Raw genomic sequence first — 24,952 nt, 5'->3', positions numbered from 1 at the left:
TAGGCTCCATTGCCATTTACTCTTTACATGGCCTTTCGTTCACCAATAAATAAACTGTGCTCAGAGGAACTCAATTCCTTTTAATTCACAGTAAAGCTTGCGATACTGAGGAAAAAAAAAGCAAGCAAGCAAGCAGCGACCTTAATTTATTATTAGTAGGACCTCAATCTGGCGCTTACAAGCTTTCATACTACGACAAAATAATTCAGCGAGCATGTTGTAGGCACAAAAGCAAGCAAACGACCATCTTAATTGAACAGTAGGACCTTGATCGCTTAGACTTGTTTTATTGCAGCTGGAAGACACAAGACCAATTACCTACAGGCTGCAGGTCCGTTGTTGCAGAGACATTTACAGCTCTCTTCAACATCATTTACAGATTTGCAGCTCGCGACATTGTCCTCATTTACAAAGTTCTCTCTTGAACATCAGAAACATTGTCTGCAAAAGTTCATCATGAGCTTCTTTAACTTTAGCAAGTCTATTGAAGCTTGACCATGGATGCCTCATTCAGCATATGTTCCGGGCTTCCGGCATGACCACCAATACCCCTAGATGGACAACTAAGCTACGCAAAAATAGCATATGAATAAGAGATTAGCAAGTGTTTTCTCGCTCGACTCGAAAACATATCAAGCAATTTTTGTTCAAAGTAGGTATACCCTCTTTTTTGTAAAAAAAGGGGCAGACACCTTCATGTCTAATAAAAAGTCTATAGCAAATCAATCGAATCAATCAGGCTTCTCTTAACATGCTTATATGCATGATAGTATATTCCAAATTGGAACTAAAACCGACTTCAATATACGCAAGTGTTCAGTAAACTACATCTTTGCCGAATTACTCAATATACACAAGGATTGAGAGATCATCATGCCCAACATAAATGGTGCACTGAAACAAGATTTGTGGATATCTGGTTAGGAGCATGAACTGCTAATCCTTACTTTGCAAATATAGTCTGGTTACAACGTCTCAATATACTTGATAAGCCATGTGAGAAGTATATAAAAAAAAGATGCATGACCATTGAAAACTTCGAGTCTTCTGAAATCACAATTTCCACCCTTGTTTTCCTAGATATCTGCTTAAAGTAAAATGACATTATATACACTTGCATGTATTTTATTGCTCGTGATCTTTCTATATGCCAGTGTTTTATGCAACTACATATCTAAGGGGAAAGGCATTCCTAGCACCGCGTAGGAATACCATACATTTTGAAGTAGCCACTATTCACTACTGGTTGTTGTAATCTATGTTGCTACGTTAGGTCAGCAGTTATAAACATTGGAATGACAGACTACAAGTTCAGTACAAGGGTGATCTAAATATAGTTATGTTACAGCTTAGTCGCAACTGACTGGGTTAAGCATCTCCGACAGTTCTAGCGCAAGAAGAAAAATATCTACAAGGGCAATACAGTTTTCAGAAAATAAACATCGTACTGGCTAAATAAATGGCGATATAGTTTTCAGAAAAGTGAAATATACAAGATTCACCTTATGCTTGGAAAGAGGCTTTCCAATCATCTTTACCGGTCACCAAACACCATCATAAGTCTTGCATTTGAGTGCATATCAATCTTCACCAATGACTACAATGCCACATGATGCTTGTGCTTCTTCTACAGTGGACCATCCGTTCTAAAAAAACATATTTGATTTATCAGTGGAATTGATTTGAACGTGCAAAAGTAATAGTAATAATAAGCATATATGAGTTTCATACTATACTTATTTATTACTACAGGGAGGTAGCACTGCAGTGTTTTTAAGATATGCACAAATTTAGGAGCTTGGAGCTGATTCAGTTCAACCAAATTGCCATTTCCCAGTTCTCATCTGGACAGACTGCAAAAAGGAAAACTGCGCAATAGAGGCTAGAGAACATACACCTGGTTCATGTAATTCACAGGAAGTGCTCAGCGATGCAATACCAAAATTTAATCTAATGAACGCACTTATCTCCGAACCTGATAAGGACAAGAATAGGCGCCCAAGACATACATATATATATATATACATCAAACTTTCATTGCTTAGATAGATCTATCAAAAACAACAACCTCATACCAGCAAGTTCAAAGAGAATTTTCTTCAAACAGGTTGTGGGCAATGTGAGTAAATATACTCCACTATATCTACTGAAATCCAAATGTACAGCTTGGCTGGTGAGCTTACATATCAGGTACGAGCTTCTGATAGAAAGTAGAAATCAAGGATTCTGAGTCTTTTTCCATTTGCCAACACAAACAATCTAAAAAAATTAACAAGAAAAAATGCAAAGAGGAAAAAGAGGGCACCTTCTGTGCGAAAATATGAAGGATTAATGGATTGTGTGCCCAACCACAAACATCCACGCAAATGAGCTGCCTCAAAGTCTTGTAGACTCATATGGTCATGCCATCACGATTGGAACAACGATGCGTCCGAGGAAACACCAGCAGGCGAGCCTGCTAACCCTCGTCGATCCATCTGCATCAGCACCGCGATCGGACCAAGGAGCCGCCGCGCCTGGCAGGGAAGGCCACGCCGATGCCATGGAAGGGATGGCTGTGCCTGACTTCTATACAAATCACTTATTATATTATTTGACTCTAACTTCTATAACCTGTATGAATCCGCTTTAAAATCCTTTCTAAATTGGACAGACTTACACCAGAATGAGCTATACAAATGTTGTGATGAATGTGCTATTAGTGATACCTGGTAGGAGGCATCATTAGTCGAAAGACATGAAAGTGTCACATGTATACTAACACATATGGTGTACATTTCCTTGTTTGAATATTCCCGCTCCACTCTAAATATGCTTGAATGAATTATGCGGCAAGCTACTAAAGGAAAACAATAATTATCTCCTTGGGCTTACTCTCCTTGAGCCATTGATTTCTCATTTTGTCAAAAAGCATCTTGATCTAATCCCACTTCCCTAAGCACATATAACAATTCTGGTCTATTTTTACTCTAGCCCATTTATGAACTACACCAAAGATGTGGAATAGAACCTTTAGTCTGCCAATCCATGAATGATGTGTGTAGAAAGGGTGGTGCACTGGCTTTGTGCAAAAAACTTTCGTTCACAATTTACTAAAATCTAAATGAGTAAATCAAATCATGTACCCCAGATTCTTTAGTTTTTGAAACTTCCTATACAAAATTAGATCGATGGATATCATAATTCAGTATACTTCTATGGATTGCAGACCACAGAGTTGCTACCTTATAACCAGAGTACCATAACCACAAAAGTATATGAGGAGGAATGTAAAGAAGACATAATTGTTTATTGTTCATCGGCGTATAAAGGATTTGCGTGTATCAATAGAAACTGTCGTGAATGTAAACATGGCAGGGAGGTTGGACTCCGTCCAAAAAAGTTCATCTAAAAAATGGAGAGAAGGCTGTTAAGCCATGGACACTCATAGGTGTATGTGGCAGTATAGCTAAGTGTAGCTGAGTGTCCGTGCGTTCAAGAATAGATATTTCAGAAAGTCTATAAAACATGTGTGCTAGACTGGAATAACGAATTGAAATTGTAGTCGTCAAGACTAAGCTGCAATGATTTTTCTTGTGAAGTTGTCTACAACCTTTTGTATCACAGAACAAAACCTAATGGACTCGCTCATCATTGGTTTTATAAGAGAAAAAATGTACTTCAGATAGTTCCACACTGTTGCACAGAGTTATCTAAATGCGGTATATCAGCTCTGCTTGATCTCTGTAGGAAATATACCATAATATATTTTCTATAATTATATTATGACATCTCTAAGTTGTTCAACAGTATAATTAAAATCAAAATTAACAAACGAGTCGTTGAACAATCTCAATGTAACAATCACAATGTAGCAGGTTCAATTAAGCCACTCCTTACCTCGCCATGAAGTAGTCATGTTTTCCTTTCCTCTTTGAAGTGCCAGAGTTGCAGCCTCGATTCTACCGCATGGGCCGTTGTTGAACTGAATAGTCAGTTAGCAAGTAAAGAAACCTTAGATGCACCGCCTTAGTAGAAGAACAACAAGTCATCATCTCGAATGGAATGGCAGGTTAAAATCTAAATAAAGGACTGACATGAACATCGAGCTCTAGTCAGGTTAACAAAATCACACACTTTTGTGTAGATTTCATAGCAATTATGAGCTCAGAACTTCCATGGGTTCAACCAGTACCACCGGCGCACCTGCACCCTCGCACAAACTCTCCTTCTACCCCCTATAAAATCTGTAAAAGAACAAATACTAACATTAGAACATGAAAATGCAGAAACTTACAAGATTCACAAGAAATAGCTTACTTACTACCTATTGCAAAATCGCTTCCGGACCCTAGTGCAAGAGAAACGCCCCAGCCACACGCCTCCATGTTCCTCCTTGCTGCCCTCCTCTTCTCTGCTCAAAGTAATTACTTTTCATTGGTACAATTTAGAGTTGGGGGAAATAAGCATTACTCAAAGTGATTCTTTAGGGAACTCCAATGAGATGAAAATCAGTGCAAGAAGATGCATAGTCCTAAATCAAACTATAAATTATGTTGATGTTCATTGATCAAACCTTACCATCAATCCAGCTATTGCAATCCACGTACAGTATAGATCCTACACCGCCCACAATTTCCTTCGCAACCACAAAATGCAGTCCAAAAATTCTCACCAAGACACGCACAGCTTGATTTAAACCTCACCGGCTCATGCATCGACGAGGCGGCGTGCTCCATCTCGTGTAGACATTACATTATGAGATGCTAAGAGTTAGTCCAGTCAGAGTTTGGAGTATCACGTCTCCAGTCAGAGTTTGGAGTATCACGTCACTCGTGTGCTCCACCTACTTACTCCTCAAAAAAACACTGTACACAAAGATTGTAAGAACCACATCAATTTTGGTATTGATTTGTCCATGTTCAAAGGACTTCTACCACCAGATCCAAACTTCTCGCTTCACACATTAGGCTGCACTGCAGAATTTGAAAAGTAACTGGAATAAATTGGGCATTTATTTATGCTAATTAACTCGCAAGATGGATGGACGCAGTTGTTCACGTACCTGATCCGGCAGCCGACAGCTTCCGTGGATCTGATAATTTGCGTTTTGAGGTGCCATGTGACGTCAACGGCGGAGGGGTCGTGGCCGTACCTGCCGTCGATGGCGAAACGGAGGTTGGGGCTCATAGAGCCCAAGAAGTCGCGGAAGAAGGCCACAACCAGGTCCTACCCTATCATGAATCGCGCTGCCGGGGAAAACGCAAATTATCAGCTCCTCTTACACGCAGTACCTCGGCTTAGTCCGCTCCCGCCGCCGGCCTCCACAGCGCCTTCCGCCGACCGCCAGTGCCCGCCCCTGGCGCCCATCACCCCATTGTCTTTTCGCTGCAGCTGCATGAGCACGACACAGGGGACAGTAAGCAGCAGTAGCACGAACACACAGGGCGGCCAGCCACAGAACAACATCATCAGTACGGGCCGGTCACAAGCACACGGGGCCGACGGCGGGTAATAGCAGCACCTGCAACATGACGGGGTGGCGGCGTCTCTCTGGTAACCCTAACCCTAGCTCGCCGGCCCAGGCAAATTGGGTGAGCCAGAGAAAGAGGACTGACCTAGCCGTCGCCTCCGCCGAGGACCACGGGGAATCGCTCGGAGGAGCCGCCCTCGTCTTCCGTCGAGCACCAGCAGAGACATAGGGGCGGCAGGTTTCGACTTTCGATCCAGGTGGATGGGCGAAGAGGAGAGCGAGAGGGATCTGTAGAGAGGCACGGGATCTCGGCGGCGGCGAAGGGCGACTCCTCTCGGATATCGATGCCGGCTCCTCGATAGCCTCTCGGCGGCGGAGCGGGAGGCGGGGCGGCGACGGTGGAGTGGGAGAAAGAGGGAAAGAGAGAGGTCGCAGTGGGAGGGGGTGAATCGAGAGGAGGGGTCGCAGCGGGAGGGAGAGAGAGAGAGGGAGCGATCGTTGGGTTTTTTTGGCACCGGTTTTTTTCGCAGAAGGATAGCGAGTTAACGGAGGTGGGAGGAATGACGAAAATAAAACGGAGGTGGGAGGATGACGAAAAAAACCCAGCGAAAATAAACCGCGCGGACTATTCACCAAGTCGTCCATTAGGAGTAGATATGAGAGATCTAGACTTCTATGTTCCTTTCTATCTATCTACTAAACGCTACTATGTGTGGGTTCCAACTCTTTTTTTTGCAAATGCGACGTCCCGTGTGAAATCCATCTTATTTTTATCCATATTGTCTTTTTAATGTTTTCAATGTCTTTTATTGGGTGACCTTCTATTTTTTTCTATTTTTTTGCTTCAGTATTAACAATTTTTTGTAGGAAAAAAAATACGAAAATGGTGGATGTGTCATCACGTTCTGAAAATGAATGCTCAAATGGAGGAGGGTAGTTTTTTGAAGCATGGCTTTTTTTTTCTTTTTTAACATTTTTTTCTATACGGATCAAGATGGTACACGCTGGGGTTTAGGTGCAGGTAATGGTCACCCAAACCTTTCCCCGGAGGTGCGGGCAATCACCCCCTCGGGACGCAACTGCAAGGTTTCGAACGTCAAGTTTTTGAAACTTGAGGGGCAATTGCAAGTTTTTCAACCTCTAGGCGCAACTGCCAAGTTTTCCAATGTTAGACACATCTACAACATTTTTAGACTCGATGCGCAACTGCAAGTTTCCGACCCCTCGAGGCGCAACTTCAAGTTCCTACTATATGGACGCAACCGCAATGTTTTCAACCTTGAGACGCAATTGCAAGGTTTTTCAACCTCGAGACACAACTTCAAGTTTTCAAACTTGAGGGGCAAGTACAAGGTTTTCAATGTCCGGGCTGATTTGAAAGGTTTTTCAATCTCGAGGCACAACTGCAAGGTTTTCAACCTCGAGGCGCAACTGCAAGTTTTCAAACTCGAGCCGCAACTGCAAGTTTTCAAACTCAAGCCGCAACTGCAAGTTTTTCAAAATCGAGTCGCACCATAAAGTTTTCCAATGTCGACGTTGCATTTTTTTGCGAGGTTGCAATGTCTAGACGTAACTTTTCAACCTCGGAGGCACTTAGGGTTTCCATTGTAGGGGGTTGCAACTGCAAGTTTTCAAACTTGAGCCGCAATCAAACTCGAGGGTGCAACTGCAAGTTTCCAATGTTTGGTCGCAACTGCAAGTTTTCAACCTCGAGTCGCAACAGCAAGTTTTCAAACTTGAGCCGCAACTGCAAGTTCTCCAACGTCGACGTTGCATTTTTTGTGAGGTTGCAATGTCTAGACGCAACTTTTCAACCTCGGAGGCACTCAGGGTTTTCCATTGTCGGGGGTCGCAACTGGAAGTTTTCAAACTTGAGCCGCAATCAAACTCGAGGGTGCAACTGCAAGTTTCCAATGTTCGGTGGCAACTACAAGTTTTCAACCTCGAGCCGCAACTGCAAGTTTTCAAACTTGAGCCGCAACTTCAACTTCTCCAACGTCGACGTTGCATTTTTTGTGAGGTTGCAATGTCTAGACGCAACTTTTCAACCTCGGAGGCACTCAGGGTTTTCCATTGTCGGGGGTCACAACTGCAAGTTTTCAAACTTGAGCCGCAATCAAACTCAAGGGTGCAACTGCAAGTTTCCAACGTTCGGTCGCAACTGTAAGTTTTCAACCTCGAGGCGCAACTGCAAGTTTTCAAACTTGAGCCGCAACTGCAAGTTCTCCAATGCCGACGTTGCATTTTTTTGCGAGGTTGCAATGTGTGGTCGCAACTTTTCAACCTCGGAGGCACTCAGGGTTTTCCATTTGTCGGGGGTCGAAACTGCAAGTTTTCAAACTTGAGCCGCAATCAAACTCAAGCATGCAACTGCAAGTTTCCAATGTTCGGTCGCAACTGCAAGTTTTCAACCTCGAGGCGCAACTGCAAGTTTTCAAACTTGAGCCGCAACTGCAAGTTCTCCAATGTCGACGTTGCATTTTTTGCGAGGTTGCAATGTCTAGACGCAAATTTTCAACGTCGGAGGCACTCAGGGTTTTCCATTGTCGGGGGTCGCAACTGCAAGTTTTCAAACTTGAGCCCCAAACAAACTCGAGGGTGCAACTGCAAGTTTCCAATGTTCGGTTGCAACTGCAAGTTTCCAATGTTCGGTCGCAACTGTAAGTTTCCAACCTCGAGGCGCAACTGCAAGTTTTCAAACTTGAGCCGCAACTGCAAGTTCTCAAATGTCGACGTTGCATTTTTTTGCGAGGTTGCAATGTCTAGTCGCAAATTTTCGACCTCGGAGGCACTCAGGGTTTTCCATTGTCGGGGGTCGCAACTGCAAGTTTTCAAACTTGAGCCGCAATCAAACTCGAGGGTGCAACTGCAAGTTTCCAATGTTCGGTCGCAACTGCAAGTTTTCAACCTCGAGGCGCAACTGCAAGTTTTCAAACTTGAGCCGCAACTGCAAGTTCTCCAATGTCGACGTTGCATTTTTTTGTGAGGTTGCAATGTCTAGACGCAACTTTTCAACCTCGGAGGCACTTAGGGTTTTCCATTGTCGTGGGTCGCAACTGCACGTTTTCAAACTTGAGCCGCAATCAAACTCGAGGGTGCAGCTGCAAGTTTCCAATGTTTGGTCACAACTGCAAGTTTCCAATGTTCGGTCGCAACTGCAAGTTTTCAACCTCGAGGCGCAACTTCAAGTTTTCAAACTTGAGCCGCAACTTCAAGTTCTCCAATGTCAACATTGCATTTTTCTATGAGGTTGCAATGTCGAGTCGCAACTTTTCAACCTCGAAGGCACTCAGGGTTTTCCATTGTCGGGGGGTCGCAACTACAAGTTTTCAAACTTGAGCCGCAATCAAACTCGAGGGTGCAACTACAAGTTTCCAATGTTCGGTCGCAGCTGCAAGTTTTCAACCTCGAGGCGCAACTGCAAGTTTTCAAACTTGAGCCGCAACTGCAAGTTCTCCAATGTCGACATTGCATTTTTTTTGAGGTTGCAATATCTAGACGCAACTTTTCAAGCTCGGAGGCACTCAGGGTTTTCCATTGTCGGGGGTCGCAACTGCAAGTTTTCAAACTTGAGCCGCAATGAAACTCGAGGGTGCAACTGCAAGTTTCCAATTTTCGGTCGCAACTGCAAGTTTTCAACCTCGAGGCGCAACTGTAAGTGTTCAAACTCGAGCCGCAACTACAAGTTTTCAAACTTGAGGCGCAACTGCAAGTTCTCCAATGTCGACGTTGCATTTTTTTTGTGAGGTTGCAATGTCTAGAGGCAACTTTTCAACCTCGGAGGCACTCAGGGTTTTCCATTGTCGGGGGTCGCAACTGCAAGTTTTCAAACTTGAGCCGCAATCAAACTCGAAGGTGCAACTGCAAGTTTCCAATGTTCGGTCGCAACTGCAAGTTTTCAACCTCGAGGCGCAACTACAAGTTTTCAAACTTGAGCCGCAACTGCAAGTTCTCCAATGTCGACGTTGCATTTTTTTTGCGAGGTTGCAATGTCTAGTCGCAACTTTTGAACCTCGGAGGCACTCAGGGTTTTCCATTGTCGGGGGTCGCAACTGCAAGTTTTCAAACTTGAGCCGCAATCAAACTCGAGGGTGCAACTGCAAGTTTCCAATGTCCGGTCGCAACTGCAAGTTTTCAACCTCGAAGCGCGACTGCAAGTTTTCAAACAAGAGCCGCAACTGCAAGTTCTCCAATGTCGACGTTGCATTTTTTGTGAGGTTGCAATGTCTAGACGCAACTTTTCAACCTCGGAGGCACTCAGGGTTTTCCATTGTCGGGGGTCGCAATTGCAAGTTTTCAAACTTGAGCCCCAATCAAACTCGAGGGTGCAAGTGCAAGTTTCCAATGTTCGGTCGCAACTGCAAGTTTCCAATGTTCGGTCGCAACTGCAAGTTTTCAACCTCGAGGCGCAACTGCAAGTTTTCAAACTTGAGCCGCAACTGCAAGTTCTCCAATGTCGATGTTGCATTTTTTTGCGAGGTTGCAATGTCTAGTCGCAACTTTTCAACCTCGGAGGCACTCAGGGTTTTCCATTGTCGGGGGTCGCAACTGCAAGTTTTCAAACTTGAACCGCAATCAAACTCGAGGGTGCAACTGCAAGTTTCCAATGTTCGGTCGCAACTGCAAGTTTTTGTGGGGTAACGCAGCAGAAAACAAAAATTTTCCGACCTACGCACCAGCCCAGGACCACTATGGAGACTGCATACAAGGTTTGATCTTTCTCGTTACCGACTCGTAGCGCAGCGGGAAGTAGAGTCGATGACGATCGGCGGTGCAGATCCTCGCAGCTAGGATTTACAACCTCCCAACCGCGAGGATGAATACCCTCATCTGCTCCTCAGACAACCCTCCAGGAGGCGGTCGAACAGCCCCCTGGACGGTGTCGTGGACAGCCCTTCGGGAGGACCTTCGAAACTCGAACGGTCACTCGGACAGCCCTTCGGGAGGACCTTCGAAACTCGGACGGTCACACGGATAGCCATTTGGGAGGCACTCATGAACTAAGACCGAAACTACGATCTCTCTATAGAGTGGCACACATACGGTGTCAGCTATCCGGCAGGGCTTCGCCGTCCAGAACTAGTTCCTGCCGGAACCCAGACAGCCTTTCGGCTCTACGAAACTATTTCGCTGGGAGGGAGAGAAGAAGCCAGATCATTGCAATAGCATGTATGTGTGAAAGAGTGAGTGTGGAGGGCTGCCCCTCCACCTCTATTTATAGGAATCCCAAGGGGTAGGGTAGTTTCACACAAAAACCCAAAATGCACATGAATGAAGTCCTTCCACAAGGACCTAGGAGTGAAACCAATGAACAAGAGGGTCCCCAAGGGGGGATACCCCATGTGGCCGGCCACACCCCCATGAGGGGCCCAAAAAATGGCTCCTATCCATCCATGTCATCCCCAAGATCTTTTGGAGCAAAGCCCCAAAAGGTGGCTTTCCATAAAGTAACCATAAAGCTGATTTTCACTATTCACGACGACATTTTTCAGCGTCCGTTCGAACTGGAAATATTTGTGTGGGCTTAGAAAATTTCCAGTACCCACCAAAATTATTTTCAACGCGTTCCGAAACAATTCCGGTTTAGTGATTTTCATCTGCGAAAAGCATCTGAAGTGGTTCCGGCAGCTCCGGAGCATATCCGGTTATTATCCCAGAAAATTCCAGAAAGCTTCCAGAATGATTCTGGCACCCTCCAAGAATTATCAGGCATGTGCCGAAACCAATTTGACTTTATGGTATCCCCTGAAACAACTTTTCAGTTTCATCAAAACTCATCCGATGACCTCTTTCTGCGGAACCTTTTCCATTGTTCGAAACTTTTCCGGTGTCCGAAACTTTTTCAGTGATTTTCTCTCAGACTCCTCGTCTAGTATTCAGCAGATAGATGACCCTTAAGCGTGTGACCCTATAGGTTCGGTGAAGTATATGTTGGGGAACGTAGTAATTTCAAAAAAATTCCTACGCACACGCAAGATCATGGTGATGCATAGCAACGAGAGGGGAGAGTGTTGTCCACGCACCCTCGTAGACCGACAGCGGAAGCGTTATCACAACGCGGTTGATGTAGTCGTACGTCTTCACGATCCGACCGATCAAGTACCGAACGTACGGCACCTCCGAGTTCTACACACGTTCAGCTCGATGACGTCCCTCGAACTCCGATCCAGCCGAGTGTTGAGGGAGAGTTTCGTCAGCACAACGGCGTGGTGACGATGATGATGTTCTACCGACGCAGGGCTTCGCCTAAGCTCCGCAATGATATTATCGAGGTGTAATTTGGTGGAGGGGGGCACCGCACAGGGCTAAAAGATCTCAAGGATCAATTGTTGTGTCTCTGGGGTGCCCCCCTGCCCCCGTATATAATTTTTCAACATAATTTTTCTACTAACATCTTTCAACATAATTTTTCTCTAGGAACATATCAAAAATAAACACAGGGAAGCAACAACGCGAGCTATTGATCTATAACATAATTTGCAAAATACTATCAGGACTAAGTTCATGATAAATTTAAGTTCAATTAATCATATTACTTAAGAACTCCCACTTAGATAGACATCCCTCTAATCATCTAAGTGATTACGTGATCCAAATCAACTAAACCATGTCCGATTAACACGTGAGATGGAGTAGTTTCAATGGTGAACATCACTACGTTGATCATATCTACTATATGATTCACGCTCGACCTTTCGGTCTCTATGTTCTAAGGACATATCTGTATATGCTAGGCTCGTCAAGTTTAACCTGAGTATTCCGTGTGTGCAACTGTTTTGCACCCATTGTATTTGAACGTAGAGCCTATCACACCCGATTAACACGCGGTGTCTCAGCACGAAGAACTTTCGCAACGGTGCATACTCAGGGAGAACACTTTATCTTGAAATTTTTAGTGAGAGATCATCTTATAATGCTACCGTCAATTAAAGCAAGATAAGATGCATAAAGGATTAACATCACATGCAATCAATATAAGTGATATGATATGGCCATCATCATCTTGTGCTTGTGATCTCCATCTCCAAAGCACCGTGCTTGTGATCTCCATCTCCGAAGCACCGTCATGATCACCATCGTCACCGGCGCGACACCTTGATCTCCATCGTAGCATCGTTGTCGTCTCGCCAACTTATTGCTTTTACGACTATCTCTACCGCTTAGTGATAAAGTAAAACTATTACATGGCGATTGCATCTCATACAATAAAGCGACAACCATATGGCTCCTGCCAGTTGCCGATAACTCGGTTACAAAACATGATCATCTCATACAACAAATTATATCACATCATGTCTTGACCATATCACATCACAACATGCCCTGCAAAAACAAGTTAGACGTCCTCTACTTTGTTGTTGCAAGTTTTACGTGGCTGCTACGGGCTTAGCAAGAACCGTTCTTACCTACGCATCAAAACCACAACGATAGTTTGTCAAGTTGGTGCTGTTTTAACCTTCGCAAGGACCGGGCGTAGCCACACTCGGTTCAACTAAAGTGAGAGAGACAGACACCCGCCAGTCACCTTTAAGCAACGAGTGCTCCGAACGGTGAAACCAGTCTCGCGTAAGCGTACGCGTAATGTCGGTCCGGGCCGCTTCATCTCACAATACCGCTGAACCAAAGTATGACATGCTGGTAAGCAGTATGACTTATATCGCCCACAACTCACTTGTGTTCTACTCGTGCATAGCATCAACGCATAAAACCAGGCTCGGATGCCACTGTTGGGGAACGTAGTAATTTCAAAAAAATTCCTACGCACACGCAAGATCATGGTGATGCATAGCAACGAGAGGGGAGAGTGTTGTCCACGTACCCTCGTAGACCGACAGCGGAAGCGTTATCACAACGCGGTTGATGTAGTCGTACGTCTTCACGATCCGACTGATCAAGTACCGAACGTACGGCACCTCCGAGTTCTACACACGTTCAGCTCGATGACGTCCCTCGAACTCCGATCCAGCCGAGTGTTGAGGGAGAGTTTCGTCAGCACAACGGCGTGGTGACGATGATGATGTTCTACCGACGCAGGGCTTCGCCTAAGCTCCGCAATGATATTATCGAGATGTAATTTGGTGGAGGGGGGCACCGCACACGGCTAAAAGATCTCAAGGATCAATTGTTGTGTCTCTGGGGTGCCCCCCTGCCCCCGTATATAAAGGAGCAAGGGAGGAGGAGGCCGGCCCTAGGAGGGGGCGCACCAAGTGTGGAGTCCTACTAGGACTCCCTAGTCCTAGTAGGATTCCACCTCCCATATGGAATAGGAAAAGAGGAAGGGAAAAAGAGAAGGAAGGAAGGGGGCGCCCCCCTTCCCTAGTCCAATTCGGACCAGACCAAGGGGAGGGGTGCGGCCACCCTTGAGGCCCTTTTTCTTCTTTCCCGTATGGCCCAATAAGGCCCAATACGTATTCCCGTAACTCTCCGGTACTCCGAAAAATACCCGAAACACTCGGAACCTTTCCGAAGTCCGAATATAGTCGTCCAATATATCGATCTTTACGTCTCGACCATTTCGAGACTCCTCGTCATGTCCCCGATCTCATCCGGGACTCCGAACTCCTTCGGTACATCAACATACATAAACTCATAATAAAACTGTCATCGTAACTTTAAGCGTGCGGACCCTACGGGTTCGAGAACTATGTAGACATGACCGAGACACGTCTCCGGTCAATAACCAATAGCGGGACCTGGATGCCCATATTGGCTCCCACATATTCTACGAAGATCTTTATCGGTCAGACCGCATAACAACATACGTTGTTCCCTTTGTCATCAGTATGTTACTTGCCCGAGATTCGATCGTCGGTATCTCGATACCTAGTTCAATCTCGTTACCGGCAAGTCTCTTTACTCGTTCCGTAACACATCATCCCGCAACTAACTTATTAGTCACAATGCTTGCAAGGCTTATAGTGATGTGCATTACCGAGTGGGCCCAGAGATACCTCTCCGACAATCGGAGTGACAAATCCTAATCTCGAAATACGCCAACCCAACAAGTACCTTTGGAGCCACCTGTAGAGCACCTTTATAATCACCCATTTACGTTGTGACTTTGGTAGCACACAAAGTGTTCCTCCGGTAAACGGGAGTTGCATAATCTCATAGTCAGAGGAACATGTATAAGTCATGAAGAAAGCAATAGCAACATACTAAACGATCGGGTGCTAAGCTAACGGAATGGGTCAAGTCAATCACGTCATTCTCCTAATGAGGTGATCTCGTTAATCCAATGACAACTTATGTCTATGGCTAGGAAACATAACCATCTTTGATTAACGAGCTAGTCAAGTAGAGGCATACTAGTGACACTCTGTTTGTCTATGTATTCACACATGTATTATGTTTCCGGTTAATACAATTCTAGCATGAATAATAAACATTTATCATGATATAAGGAAATAAATAATAACTTTATTATTGCCTCTAGGGCATATTTCCTTCAGTCTCCCACTTGCACTAGAGTCAATAATCTAGTTCACATCGCCATGTGATTTAACATGAATAGTTCACATCACCATGTGATTAACACCCATGGTTCACATCGTCATGTGACCATCACCCAAAGGGTTTACTAGAGTCAGTAATCTAGTTCACATCGCTATGTGATTAACACCCAAAGAGTACTAAGGTGTGATCATGTTTTGCTTGTGAGATAATTTTAGTCAACGGGTCTGTCACATTCAGATCCGTAAGTATTTTGCAAATTTCTATGTCTACAATGCTCTGCATGGAGCTACTCTAGCTAATTGCTCCCACTTTCAATATGTATCTAGACCGAGACTTAGAGTCATCTAGATTAGTGTCAAAACTTGCATCGACGTAACCCTTTACGACGAACCTTTTGTCACTTCCATAATCGAGAAACATGTCCTTATTCCACTAAGGATAATTTTGACCGCTGTCCAGTGATCTACTCCTAGATCACTATTGTACTCCCTTGCCAAAATCAGTGTAGGGTATACAATAGATCTGGTACACAACATGGCATACTTTACAGAACCTATGGCCAAGGCATAGGGAATGACTTTCATTCTCTTTCTATCTTCTGCCGTGGTCGGGCTTTTGAGTCTTACTCAATTTCACACCTTGTAACACAGGCAAGAACTCTTTCTTTGACTGTTCCATTTTGAACTACTTCAAAATCTTGTTAAGGTATGTACTCATTGAAAAAACTTATCAAGCGTCTTGATCTATCTCCATAGATCTTGATGCTCAGTAAGAAAGCAGCTTCACCGAGGTCTTTCTTTGAAAAACTCCTTTCAAACACTCCTTTATGCTTTGCAGAATAATTCTACATTATTTCCGATCAACAATATGTCATTCACATATACTTATCAGAAATGTTGTAGTGCTCCCACTCACTTTCTTGTAAATACAGGCTTCACCGCAAGTCTGTATACAACTATATGCTTTGATCGACTTATCAAAGCGTATATTCCAACTCCGAGATGCTTGCACCAGTCCATTGATGGATCGCTGGAGCTTGCATATTTTGTTAGCACCTTTAGGATTGACAAATCCTTCTGGTTGTATCATATACAACTCTTCTTTAATAAATCCATCAAGGAATGCAGTTTTGTTTATCCCTTTGCCAGATTTCATAAAATGCGGCAATTGCTAACATGATTCGGACAGACTTAAGCATAGATACGAGTGAGAAACTCTCATCGTAGTCAACATCTTGAACTTGTCGAAAACCTTTTGCGACAATTCTAGCTTTGTAGATAGTGATACTACTATCAGCGTCCGTCTTCCTCTTGACAATCCATTTATTCTCAATTGCTTGCCGATCATCTGGCAAGTCAACCAAAGTCCACACTTTGTTCTCATACATGGATCTCATCTCAGATTTCATGGCCTCATGCCATTTTGCGGAATCTGGGCTCACCATCGCTTCTTCATAGTTCGTAGGTTCGTCATGGTCTAGTAACATAACCTCTAGAACAGGATTACCGTACCACTCTAGTGCGGATCTTACTCTGGTTTACCTATGAGGTTTGGTAGTAACTTGATCTGAAGTTACATGATCATCATCATTAACTTCCTCACTAATTGGTGTAGAAGTCACAGGAACAGATTTCTGTGATCCAATAAGGGAGCAGGTACAGTTACCTCATCAAGTTCTACTTTTCTCCCACTCACATCTTTCGAGAGAAACTCCTTCTCTAGAAAGGATCCATTCTTAGCAACGAATGTCTTGCCTTCGGATTTGTGATAGAAGGTGTACCCAACTGTCTCCTTTGGGTATTCTATGAAGACACATTTCTCCGATTTGGGTTTGATCTTATCAGGATGAAACATTTTCACATAAGCATCGCAACCCCAAACTTTAAGAAACGACAACTTTGGTTTCTTGCCAAACCACAGTTCATAAGATGTCGTCTCAACGGATTTAGATGGTACCCTATTTAACGTGAATGCAGCTGTCTCTAATGCATAACCCCAAAAACGATAGTGGTAGATCGGTAAGAGACATCATATATCGCACCATATCTAATAAAGTACGGTTACGATGTTCGGACACACCATTACACCGTGGTGTTCCAGGTGGTGTGAATATGTGAAACTATTCCACATTGTTTTAATTGAAGACCAAACTCGTACCTCAAATACTCTTCTCCACGATCAAATCGTAGAAACCTTATTTTCTCGTCACGATGATTTTCTACTTCACTCTGAAATTCTTTGAACTTTTCAAATGCTTCAGACTTATGTTTCATCAAGTAGATATACCCATATCTGCTCAAATCATCTGTGAAGGTCAGAAAATAATGATACCTGCTACGAGCCTCAATATTCATCGGACCACATACATCTGTATGTATGATTTCCAACAAATCTATTGCTCTCTCCATAGTTCCGGAGAACGGCGTTTTTAGTCATCTCGCCCATGAGGCACGGTTCGCAAGCATCAAGTGATTCATAATCAAGTGATTCCAAAATCCCATCAGTATGGAGTTTCTTCATGCGCTTTACACCAATATGACCTAAACGGCAGTGCCACAAAGAAGTTGCACTATCATTATTAACTTTGCATCTTTTGGCTTCAATATTATGAATATGTGTATCACTACGATCGAGATCCAACAAACCATTTTCGTTGGTGTGTATGACCATAGAAGGTTTTTATTCATATAAACAGAACAACAATTGTTCTCTAACTTAAAAGAATAACCGTATTGCAATAAACATGATCAAATCATATTCATGCTCAACGCAAACACCAAATAACACTTATTTAGTTTCAACACTAATCCCGAAAGTACAGGGAGTGTGCGATGATGATCATATCAATCTTGGAACTACTTCCAACACACATCGTCACCTCGCCTTTTACTAGTCTCTGTTTATTCTGCAACTCCCGTTTCGAGTTACTACTCTTAGCAACTGAACCAGTATCAAATACCGAGGGGTTGCTATAAACACTAGTAAAGTACACATCAATAACATGTATATCCAATATACCTTTGTTCACTTTGCCATCCTTCTTATCCACCAAATAGTTGGGGTAGTTCCGCTTCCGTCGTGAGTGGTTGATAAACAACGATTGCAGTCGTAATAGAAGAGCTTAGAAGAAAGACCTAATTATATAAAAACACGACCATTCAAGCTAAAGATCAGAGGATCCGTAATAGGACTCTCATAGACTTGCCGTATTAGGGCATGGCTAGTTTCGGGTTTTCTAAAACCATCGCCCAACTCTTTCTTATTCAGACACGCCAACTGATATGTTGGATTAACAAGCTAGGGAATAATTGGGGCTTATGTGGACCCCTTCCCTTTGAAGAAGCTATAGAGTCGATTACAAAAAGTACTAGTTTGAAAGGCTCGTTGGAATTGATCCGCTACGAGATTTACATTATACGCTAGAGAAGCACCTGAAGTACTAAACAGAATAGGTATTAGTTTTGTAATGGTTGGGGCAGCAGGGCTCGGGAACCACAACAGTTATAGCATGGAACATAAACATAATTATGAACAGGGAGATAATCAATAACATTTATTATTGCCTCTAGGGCATATCTCCTACAGTTTTCAACCTCGAGGCGCAACTGCAATTTTTAAAACTTGAGCCGCAACTGCAAGTTCTCCAATGTCGACGTTGCATTTTTTTGTGAGGTTGCAATGTCTAGACGCAACTTTTCAACCTCGGAGGCACTCAGGGTTTTCCATTGTCGGGGGTCGCAACTGCAAGTTTTCAAACTTGAGCCGCAATCAAACTCGAGGGTGCAACTGCAAGTTTCCAATGTTCGGTCGCAACTGCAAGTTTTCAACCTCGAGGCGCAACTGCAAGTTTTCAAACTCGAGCCGCAACTACAAGTTCTCCAATGTCGACGTTGCATTTTTTTGTGAGGTTGCAATGTCTAGACGCAACTTTTCAACGTCGGAGGCACTCAGGGTTTTCCATTGTCGGGGGTCGCAACTGCAAGTTTTCAAACTTGAGCCGCAATCAAACTCGAGGGTGCAACTGCAAGTTTCCAATGTTCGGTCGCAACTGCAAGTTTTCAACCTCGAGGCGCAACTACAAGTTTTCAAACCTGAGCCGCAACTGCAAGTTCTCCAATGTCGACGTTGCATTTTTTTGTGAGGTTGCAATGTCTAGACGCAACTTTTCAACCTCGGAGGCACTCAGGGTTTTCCATTGTCGGGGGTCGCAACTGCAAGTTTTCAAACTTGAGCCGCAATCAAACTCGAGGGTGCAACTGCAAGTTTCCAATGTTTGGTCGCAACTACAAGTTTCCAATGTTCGGTCGCAACTGCAAGTTTTCAAACTCGAGCTGCAACTGCAAGTTCTCCAATGTCGACGTTGCATTTTTTTGCGAGGTTGCAATGTCTAGACACAACTTTTCAACCTCGGAGGCACTCAGGGTTCCCATTGTTGGGGGTCGCAACTGCAAGTTTTCAAACTTGAGCCGCAATCAAACTCGAGGGTGCAACTGCAAGTTTCCAATGTTCGGTCGCAACTACAAGTTTTCAACCTCGAGGCGCAACTGCAAGTTTTCAAACTCGAGCCGCAACTAAAATTTTTCCAATGTCGATGTTGTATTTTTTTGCGAGGTTGCAATGTCGAGACGCAACTTTTCAACCTCGAAGTGACTCAGGGTTTCCGTTGTTGGGGGTCGCAACTGCAAGTTTTCAAACTTGAGCCGCAACTGCAAGTTTTCAGACTCGAGCCGCAACTGCAAGTTTTCCAATGTCGCCGTTGCATTTTGCAACGTTGCAATGTCGAGAGGCAACTTCTGTCTTTTTTTTTGCTTTCAAATTCTGTCTCATCAGGGGTTCAAACTGCATTTTTTTTCAAGATGGGGTCGCAACTACATGTTTTCCAACAAGGGGAATCGCAACGACATGCTTTAAAGAGGGGATCGCAACTTCAAGTTTTAACGTGGAAGGTACCGGATAGTTTGGGAAATCACTTTTCTCATTGGTTTTTTGTGGTTCTTATTTTTTGTTCTTTTTATTTACCTTTTAGTTTTCTGCTCTTTTTCTTTTTGTTGTTTTCTTTTTTTATTTTTGTTCTGTTTACAGATGAGTGTCTACGAGTGGGAAGTTTGGGAATTCATTTTTTCTCATTGGTTTTTAAATTTTGTTGCTCCTTTTCTACTAATTCTTTAATTATTATTTTCTTGTGTGTTCATTTTTTGTGTCTTCATTTTATAATCAATGGCATATTCATTCTTCCCACATTTTTTCTAATTTTTTTAATAAACTAATTTCAAAACATGCCATATTTTTTTATGTGTTATTTTTCTCATTTATTAATTTTTGTGCCAAATTATATATATTCATGTCGTACCAAATTTTTTCAATGCACGTTTTTTTAATTTTTTTCTACTCCCACTGTACTGTGGACCAACCTCTATTCTTTTTTTAATTAGTTTTCCATTTGTTGCCCAAAGCCGACAACGCACCTGACTGTTTGAAATGGAGCAGAGAGAGGCCAACACGGCTGTACCCATCTCTAAACGGGAAGCCGCTCGAGGCGGCAACGGCGACATGGAGAAGCAGGGCGGCGACCCGTCAGGCGGCGCGCTCCCATCGAAGGTATGGCTCCCACCGCCGGAAGGAGGCCGCCCCTCCCCCCCTCTCCCCCAGCTTCCGCCGTTGATTTTTGTCGGTCCAGTCCTGCTGCGCGCCGGCGTCCATCTCTTTTCGGTGGCGCTATCGCCGCGTTGAAATTGGGGAAAATCTGTGGCTAGGGTTTCTAGTTTGTTGGTCCTCCAATCGATAGCGGGAGCAGTTATGGGATGGGTGGCGAGTTACAACCGGTGGATTCGGTAGCAGCAGGAGGGATGATTTTTCAGGTTGATTTGTCGCCATGGAAGGGGGGTGAAGGAGTAATTCGCCACGGCGAAGTACGAGTAACCTTTTTTGTCCATTTTTTAGGCGTTTAGTGCAGGATTGAGGGTAGGGATAAATGAACCAGCTATTGATGCTACCGTGGGAAACAACTAGAACGTGCGCTTTGAGAACGAACAGAATGTGAATCAAACCATGGCAGTTAGGTGGAGCTGGAGTTTCTGTGTGTGTTGTTTTCATGTTTTTTTTGTGTGTGTGTCCTGAATCTCTCACATGTGTGTTGATATATGTAGTGTAAAGCATTTTGTATCTGTACAATTTTTTGAATCTGTTGAAGCCATGGTGAGTGCAGCTTATCAGTAGCTATCATGATGGCTCGTTAGGACTTCTTTGATGAGTAAGCATAGTTATGCTTGATTCCTGATGTTACTTTTTTTGGACACATGCCTGCATGATGATGGTTTTGGTTCTGGGGTGAATGTTTCATTGATTTTTCATTTTTGTGTTAACTACTACATGAAATTGTTGGCGTTTCGGTCCGGCCAGTTGCAGTTTTGTGGCTGCTGTTTTATTAAGTGAAGGTGGTTTGGCATTTGTGTAGGACTGAATCTGAACCTGAGTGAATGTAGTAAAGGAAACTGGACTGAATTGAATTGAATTGTCTTTCAGTAAAATGCATGTAATTGCACTTGCATTGGTTGCTTGCCCGGCCGTTAGAAAGAAAAACATATGGATTTTGGAAATTTGAAGGGGTACAAGCAGTGTATGTCAGGAGAAGCATGTATCTGTCAAAAAACGACTTTCAAGCTCGAACATAGCTTCAAAATGAACACACACACACACACACACACACACACACACATTACATTACAACAAGACATTTTATCTGCTGGTCATTGTAGCTCTTTTTCATTTTTTCAGACCTAAAATCTGAAACATGCATGTGTGTTCAAGTCATGTTTTCAGAATTTCAAACTGTACTTGTTTTAGTAGGTGTATTTTTAAGCATAGATTACTCTGTTATAAAGAGTTTATAGGGACGCTTAAGATACCCCTTTTTTGTTGTTGTAGGGGCCTGTTACTGTGCTGAGTGCATCGCATGGGGATAAACACAACAGTGACACATGCTTGGAGCATGATGAAATTAACAAAGCCCATGGAATATTGTTTAAAGAAAAAAGAGATCCCGAAGATATGGACGATCAACATCTATATGAGGAACAGGGGCAAGAAATAGATGATGATTTAACTGAAACTGAAGTGTCAGATAGTCTACTGTGCGACGGTGTGATAAATTTGGTAACCACTTTTTTTTTTGGATTTTTGCTTTGATGAATGCATCTCATGTCTTCATTTTTTTCCTCATTGAGCAACCAACAAGTGATAGAGGTGGGTATGTGCTACGAGTAATTGAAAATAACACACCCAACTCAAAGAACTTGTGCTTGCTCCCTACAATAGTTTAATAGATATGTTTTTGAAGTGAGTCGTAATTATGGTATATATACAGTTTATGTTGCCAGGTTATCTCATAGACAGTTTTTTTGTCTCTGATGTTTTGTCTTATGATCTTTTCTTGCAGGTAAGAAAGAGTATTGAAAGGAAACAAACTCGTAAGATAATACGAAAGCAAACAACCAAGGTAATCAGTGCTGTTTGTCTATTAGTTTTTTCTTTCTACAGATCATAAGTACCCAACATCAGAACTGAGATTGTTTTGTGTATATATTTTTATCTTTCTTCTTTTAGATCATTTTTTAATAGATATGTATGGGTATTTCTCGTTTTTCTATGATACACCATTAATGGTCATGTAATTTTTTTAATCTTTTTGTGTTTTTCCCGTTTATCTTATGTTGTTGTTTTTATAAAAAACAGAGGCCTAGAAATATCGAAGAGCCTGTCAACAAACCCCGTGGTCACGTCGGAGCCAAGGCATACAGCAGATGTAGTCTGCCATACTTTGTTGATGTTGTCAAGTCCACATGCAAAAGTAAAGAGAAAGTACAACTCGTCAGAGGTATCGGCTTCGGTTTCACACTTGAGTTCGATGAGTGTGTCGTACCAAGGCCATTTGCGCAATGGATAGCTGATAATGTTTGTGTCAAGGATGAACAAATTGTCTTCAATCAGAAGGTGATAACACTCAATGCAGAGTCAGTGTCCCATGTTCTTGGAATTCCAGCAGGTGAAAACAACATCAACATAACTGATGATGGAGGAAAAGCTGAATTTCTCGCGTTGTTTGGGCTGTCAGAAGTTCCATCAATCAAGTATTTTGGCAACAAGATCATCAAGGAGGAGGAGCTATCTGATGAACAATACATCCGTTGTTATATGATTGTTATGCTTGCAACCTTCTTATGCCCAACATCAAACACTAAACCAAGCACCAAGTATATGGGAGCATTTATTGATGTTAGCAAGATCAAAGACTTAAACTGGTGTAAATTCACACATGCATGGTTGATGCAAGCAATCAACAAGTATCAAAAAGAAAAGGTCAAGCAAAACAGGATAACATTAACACTGGGCGGATACATTTTTCACCTTGCGGTACATCTTTTTTCATGCTTTTCCTATGGCGCAGAATTCGAAGTTCATGCGCATGAAGCAAGGAAGCGTGGTGTCAAGTAGATAACAACACATTTTTACGTGTTTCAGATTTTTTTTTGTTTCGTTTGTACACTCTATGGCCATGTACAAAGTACTATGAGGAAGAGAATGAATGCAAATGAGTATGCAAATATATTCGAAGTACTATGGGGAAGAGATTTGAATGCAAGTGAGTATGCAAATATATTCGAAGTTTTTTTGTATAGGTTTTTGGGTTCATTGGAGCAGTTTTCCATATTTATAACAAATAGAAAGTGCTTCGTGTACTGGATACAACAATTGCGATTTTTGTGAATCTTTCTTCTCTTTTTCTTTTCTTGCAATTTTTTATTTTTGGTGCTGATTTTCCTTTTGTTTTCTCCACGTTTTTATAAATATCGGGCGTGAAAGTTGATACAAGATCATATCAATGACTTACACAGGTACGGCCCCATGAGTTTTTCTAATCACATTGATTTTGGTACTGTTTTTTGAGATACCTTTTTAAATGTATGGATAACAATTTCTGACACTCTTTCTAAAATTTTTGTAGGTTGTTTCCAAAAACACACATTTTTTTGGACAGAATTCATACATCAAGCGGGGAAACAACATCAGATGCAGCAACATGAGCTAAACAAAGTACAGTTACAATGTTTTTTCTTCTCTTGCCATGCGTTTTTTTGCATCCCAAAATATATGAAAATGCTAATTTATTACAATATTTTTTTCAAATAGTCTAGTCAGTCTTTGTCCCCTGTTGTTGTTGTGCTTTGTGTCTTGCTCTTCTTCGTCCGCCCACCTGATGGTTTATTGGTTTTTGCTGCTGTCATCGAACCTGCTACCAACACAATAAGCAAACATTCTTAGAATTGCAAGTGGGCAACAGAGAAACAAAAATCATAAATTTAACAAAACAGAGAAAAAATCTAGGGGACCTGAAGCACTTTTTTGAGTGCTTTTTTGTCGCTGTGCCTTGGCAACATTATCAGCAATTACTGTGCAAGTAGATATGTTGTGGGTTTCAGAACCACATCGGCTACAGTGAATTTTTGGTTTGGCACGCAAAGTTTCCATGAAGGTTTTGTATCGCCCTGATTGTGGACGTCCTTTCGAGATAGCAACATCGGGATTTTGCAGGTTGTCCCCATAACCATCTGGATGCGGGTCTATGAGTGGAACTTCTGAATTCTTTGGTCCAACACTTGTTTTCTCAGCTTCAGCAGCTTCATCTTCTTTAGTCATCTCATCCAATCTCTGTTGCACCCTCTCACTCTCCCCAGCAACATATAGATATTTTCTACTTGTTGATGCGCCATCAGAGGCCATATCGTTGAGCCTGTTGGACAGAAGTGTGTACCTCAAGTGTTGACTCCCAGCAGTTAGCTCAGCAGGCACATTGAACCGCCTGTCTCGTATGTCTTTTGTATCCTTTGGCCTCCATCTGTCGATTGTTGCAACGACTTCCCAGGCATCGTGCTCGACTGACCACATTCCAAATCAAATTGGCGCTCATGATACATAGATAACTGCAAAAAACATCTTGTCATCAACTTTTTCAGAAGGGATACAAATGCACATTTTTAGGCAAACAAA

At 42.9% G+C, this 24,952-nt stretch overlaps 1 protein-coding gene across 2 annotated transcripts; it reads left to right on the top strand.

The window, feature by feature from the left end:
- The first annotated feature begins 19,547 nt into the window (after positions 1-19,547).
- On the top strand, positions 19,548-23,561 carry LOC109763946 (uncharacterized). Of its 2 annotated transcripts, XM_020322826.4 has the most exons (4): positions 19,548-20,506; positions 21,833-22,060; positions 22,344-22,403; positions 22,640-23,561. In XM_020322826.4, exons 1-4 carry the CDS (start codon positions 20,387-20,389, stop codon positions 23,396-23,398), a joined length of 1,167 nt encoding a protein of 388 aa, XP_020178415.2. In that variant the 5' UTR covers positions 19,548-20,386; the 3' UTR covers positions 23,399-23,561. The 2 variants fall into 2 exon arrangements, with proteins under 2 accessions (XP_020178415.2, XP_045089785.1); XM_045233850.2 differs by lacking the exon at positions 21,833-22,060.
- The last annotated feature ends 1,391 nt before the right edge of the window (positions 23,562-24,952 follow it).

Source organism: Aegilops tauschii, chromosome 3 (genome assembly GCF_002575655.3).
Source record: "Aegilops tauschii subsp. strangulata cultivar AL8/78 chromosome 3, Aet v6.0, whole genome shotgun sequence".
Classification (NCBI taxonomy): Eukaryota; Viridiplantae; Streptophyta; class Magnoliopsida; order Poales; family Poaceae; genus Aegilops; species Aegilops tauschii.
The sequence above is the reverse complement of the archived record's forward strand: the minus strand, read 5'-3'. Positions and strand labels throughout refer to the sequence as shown.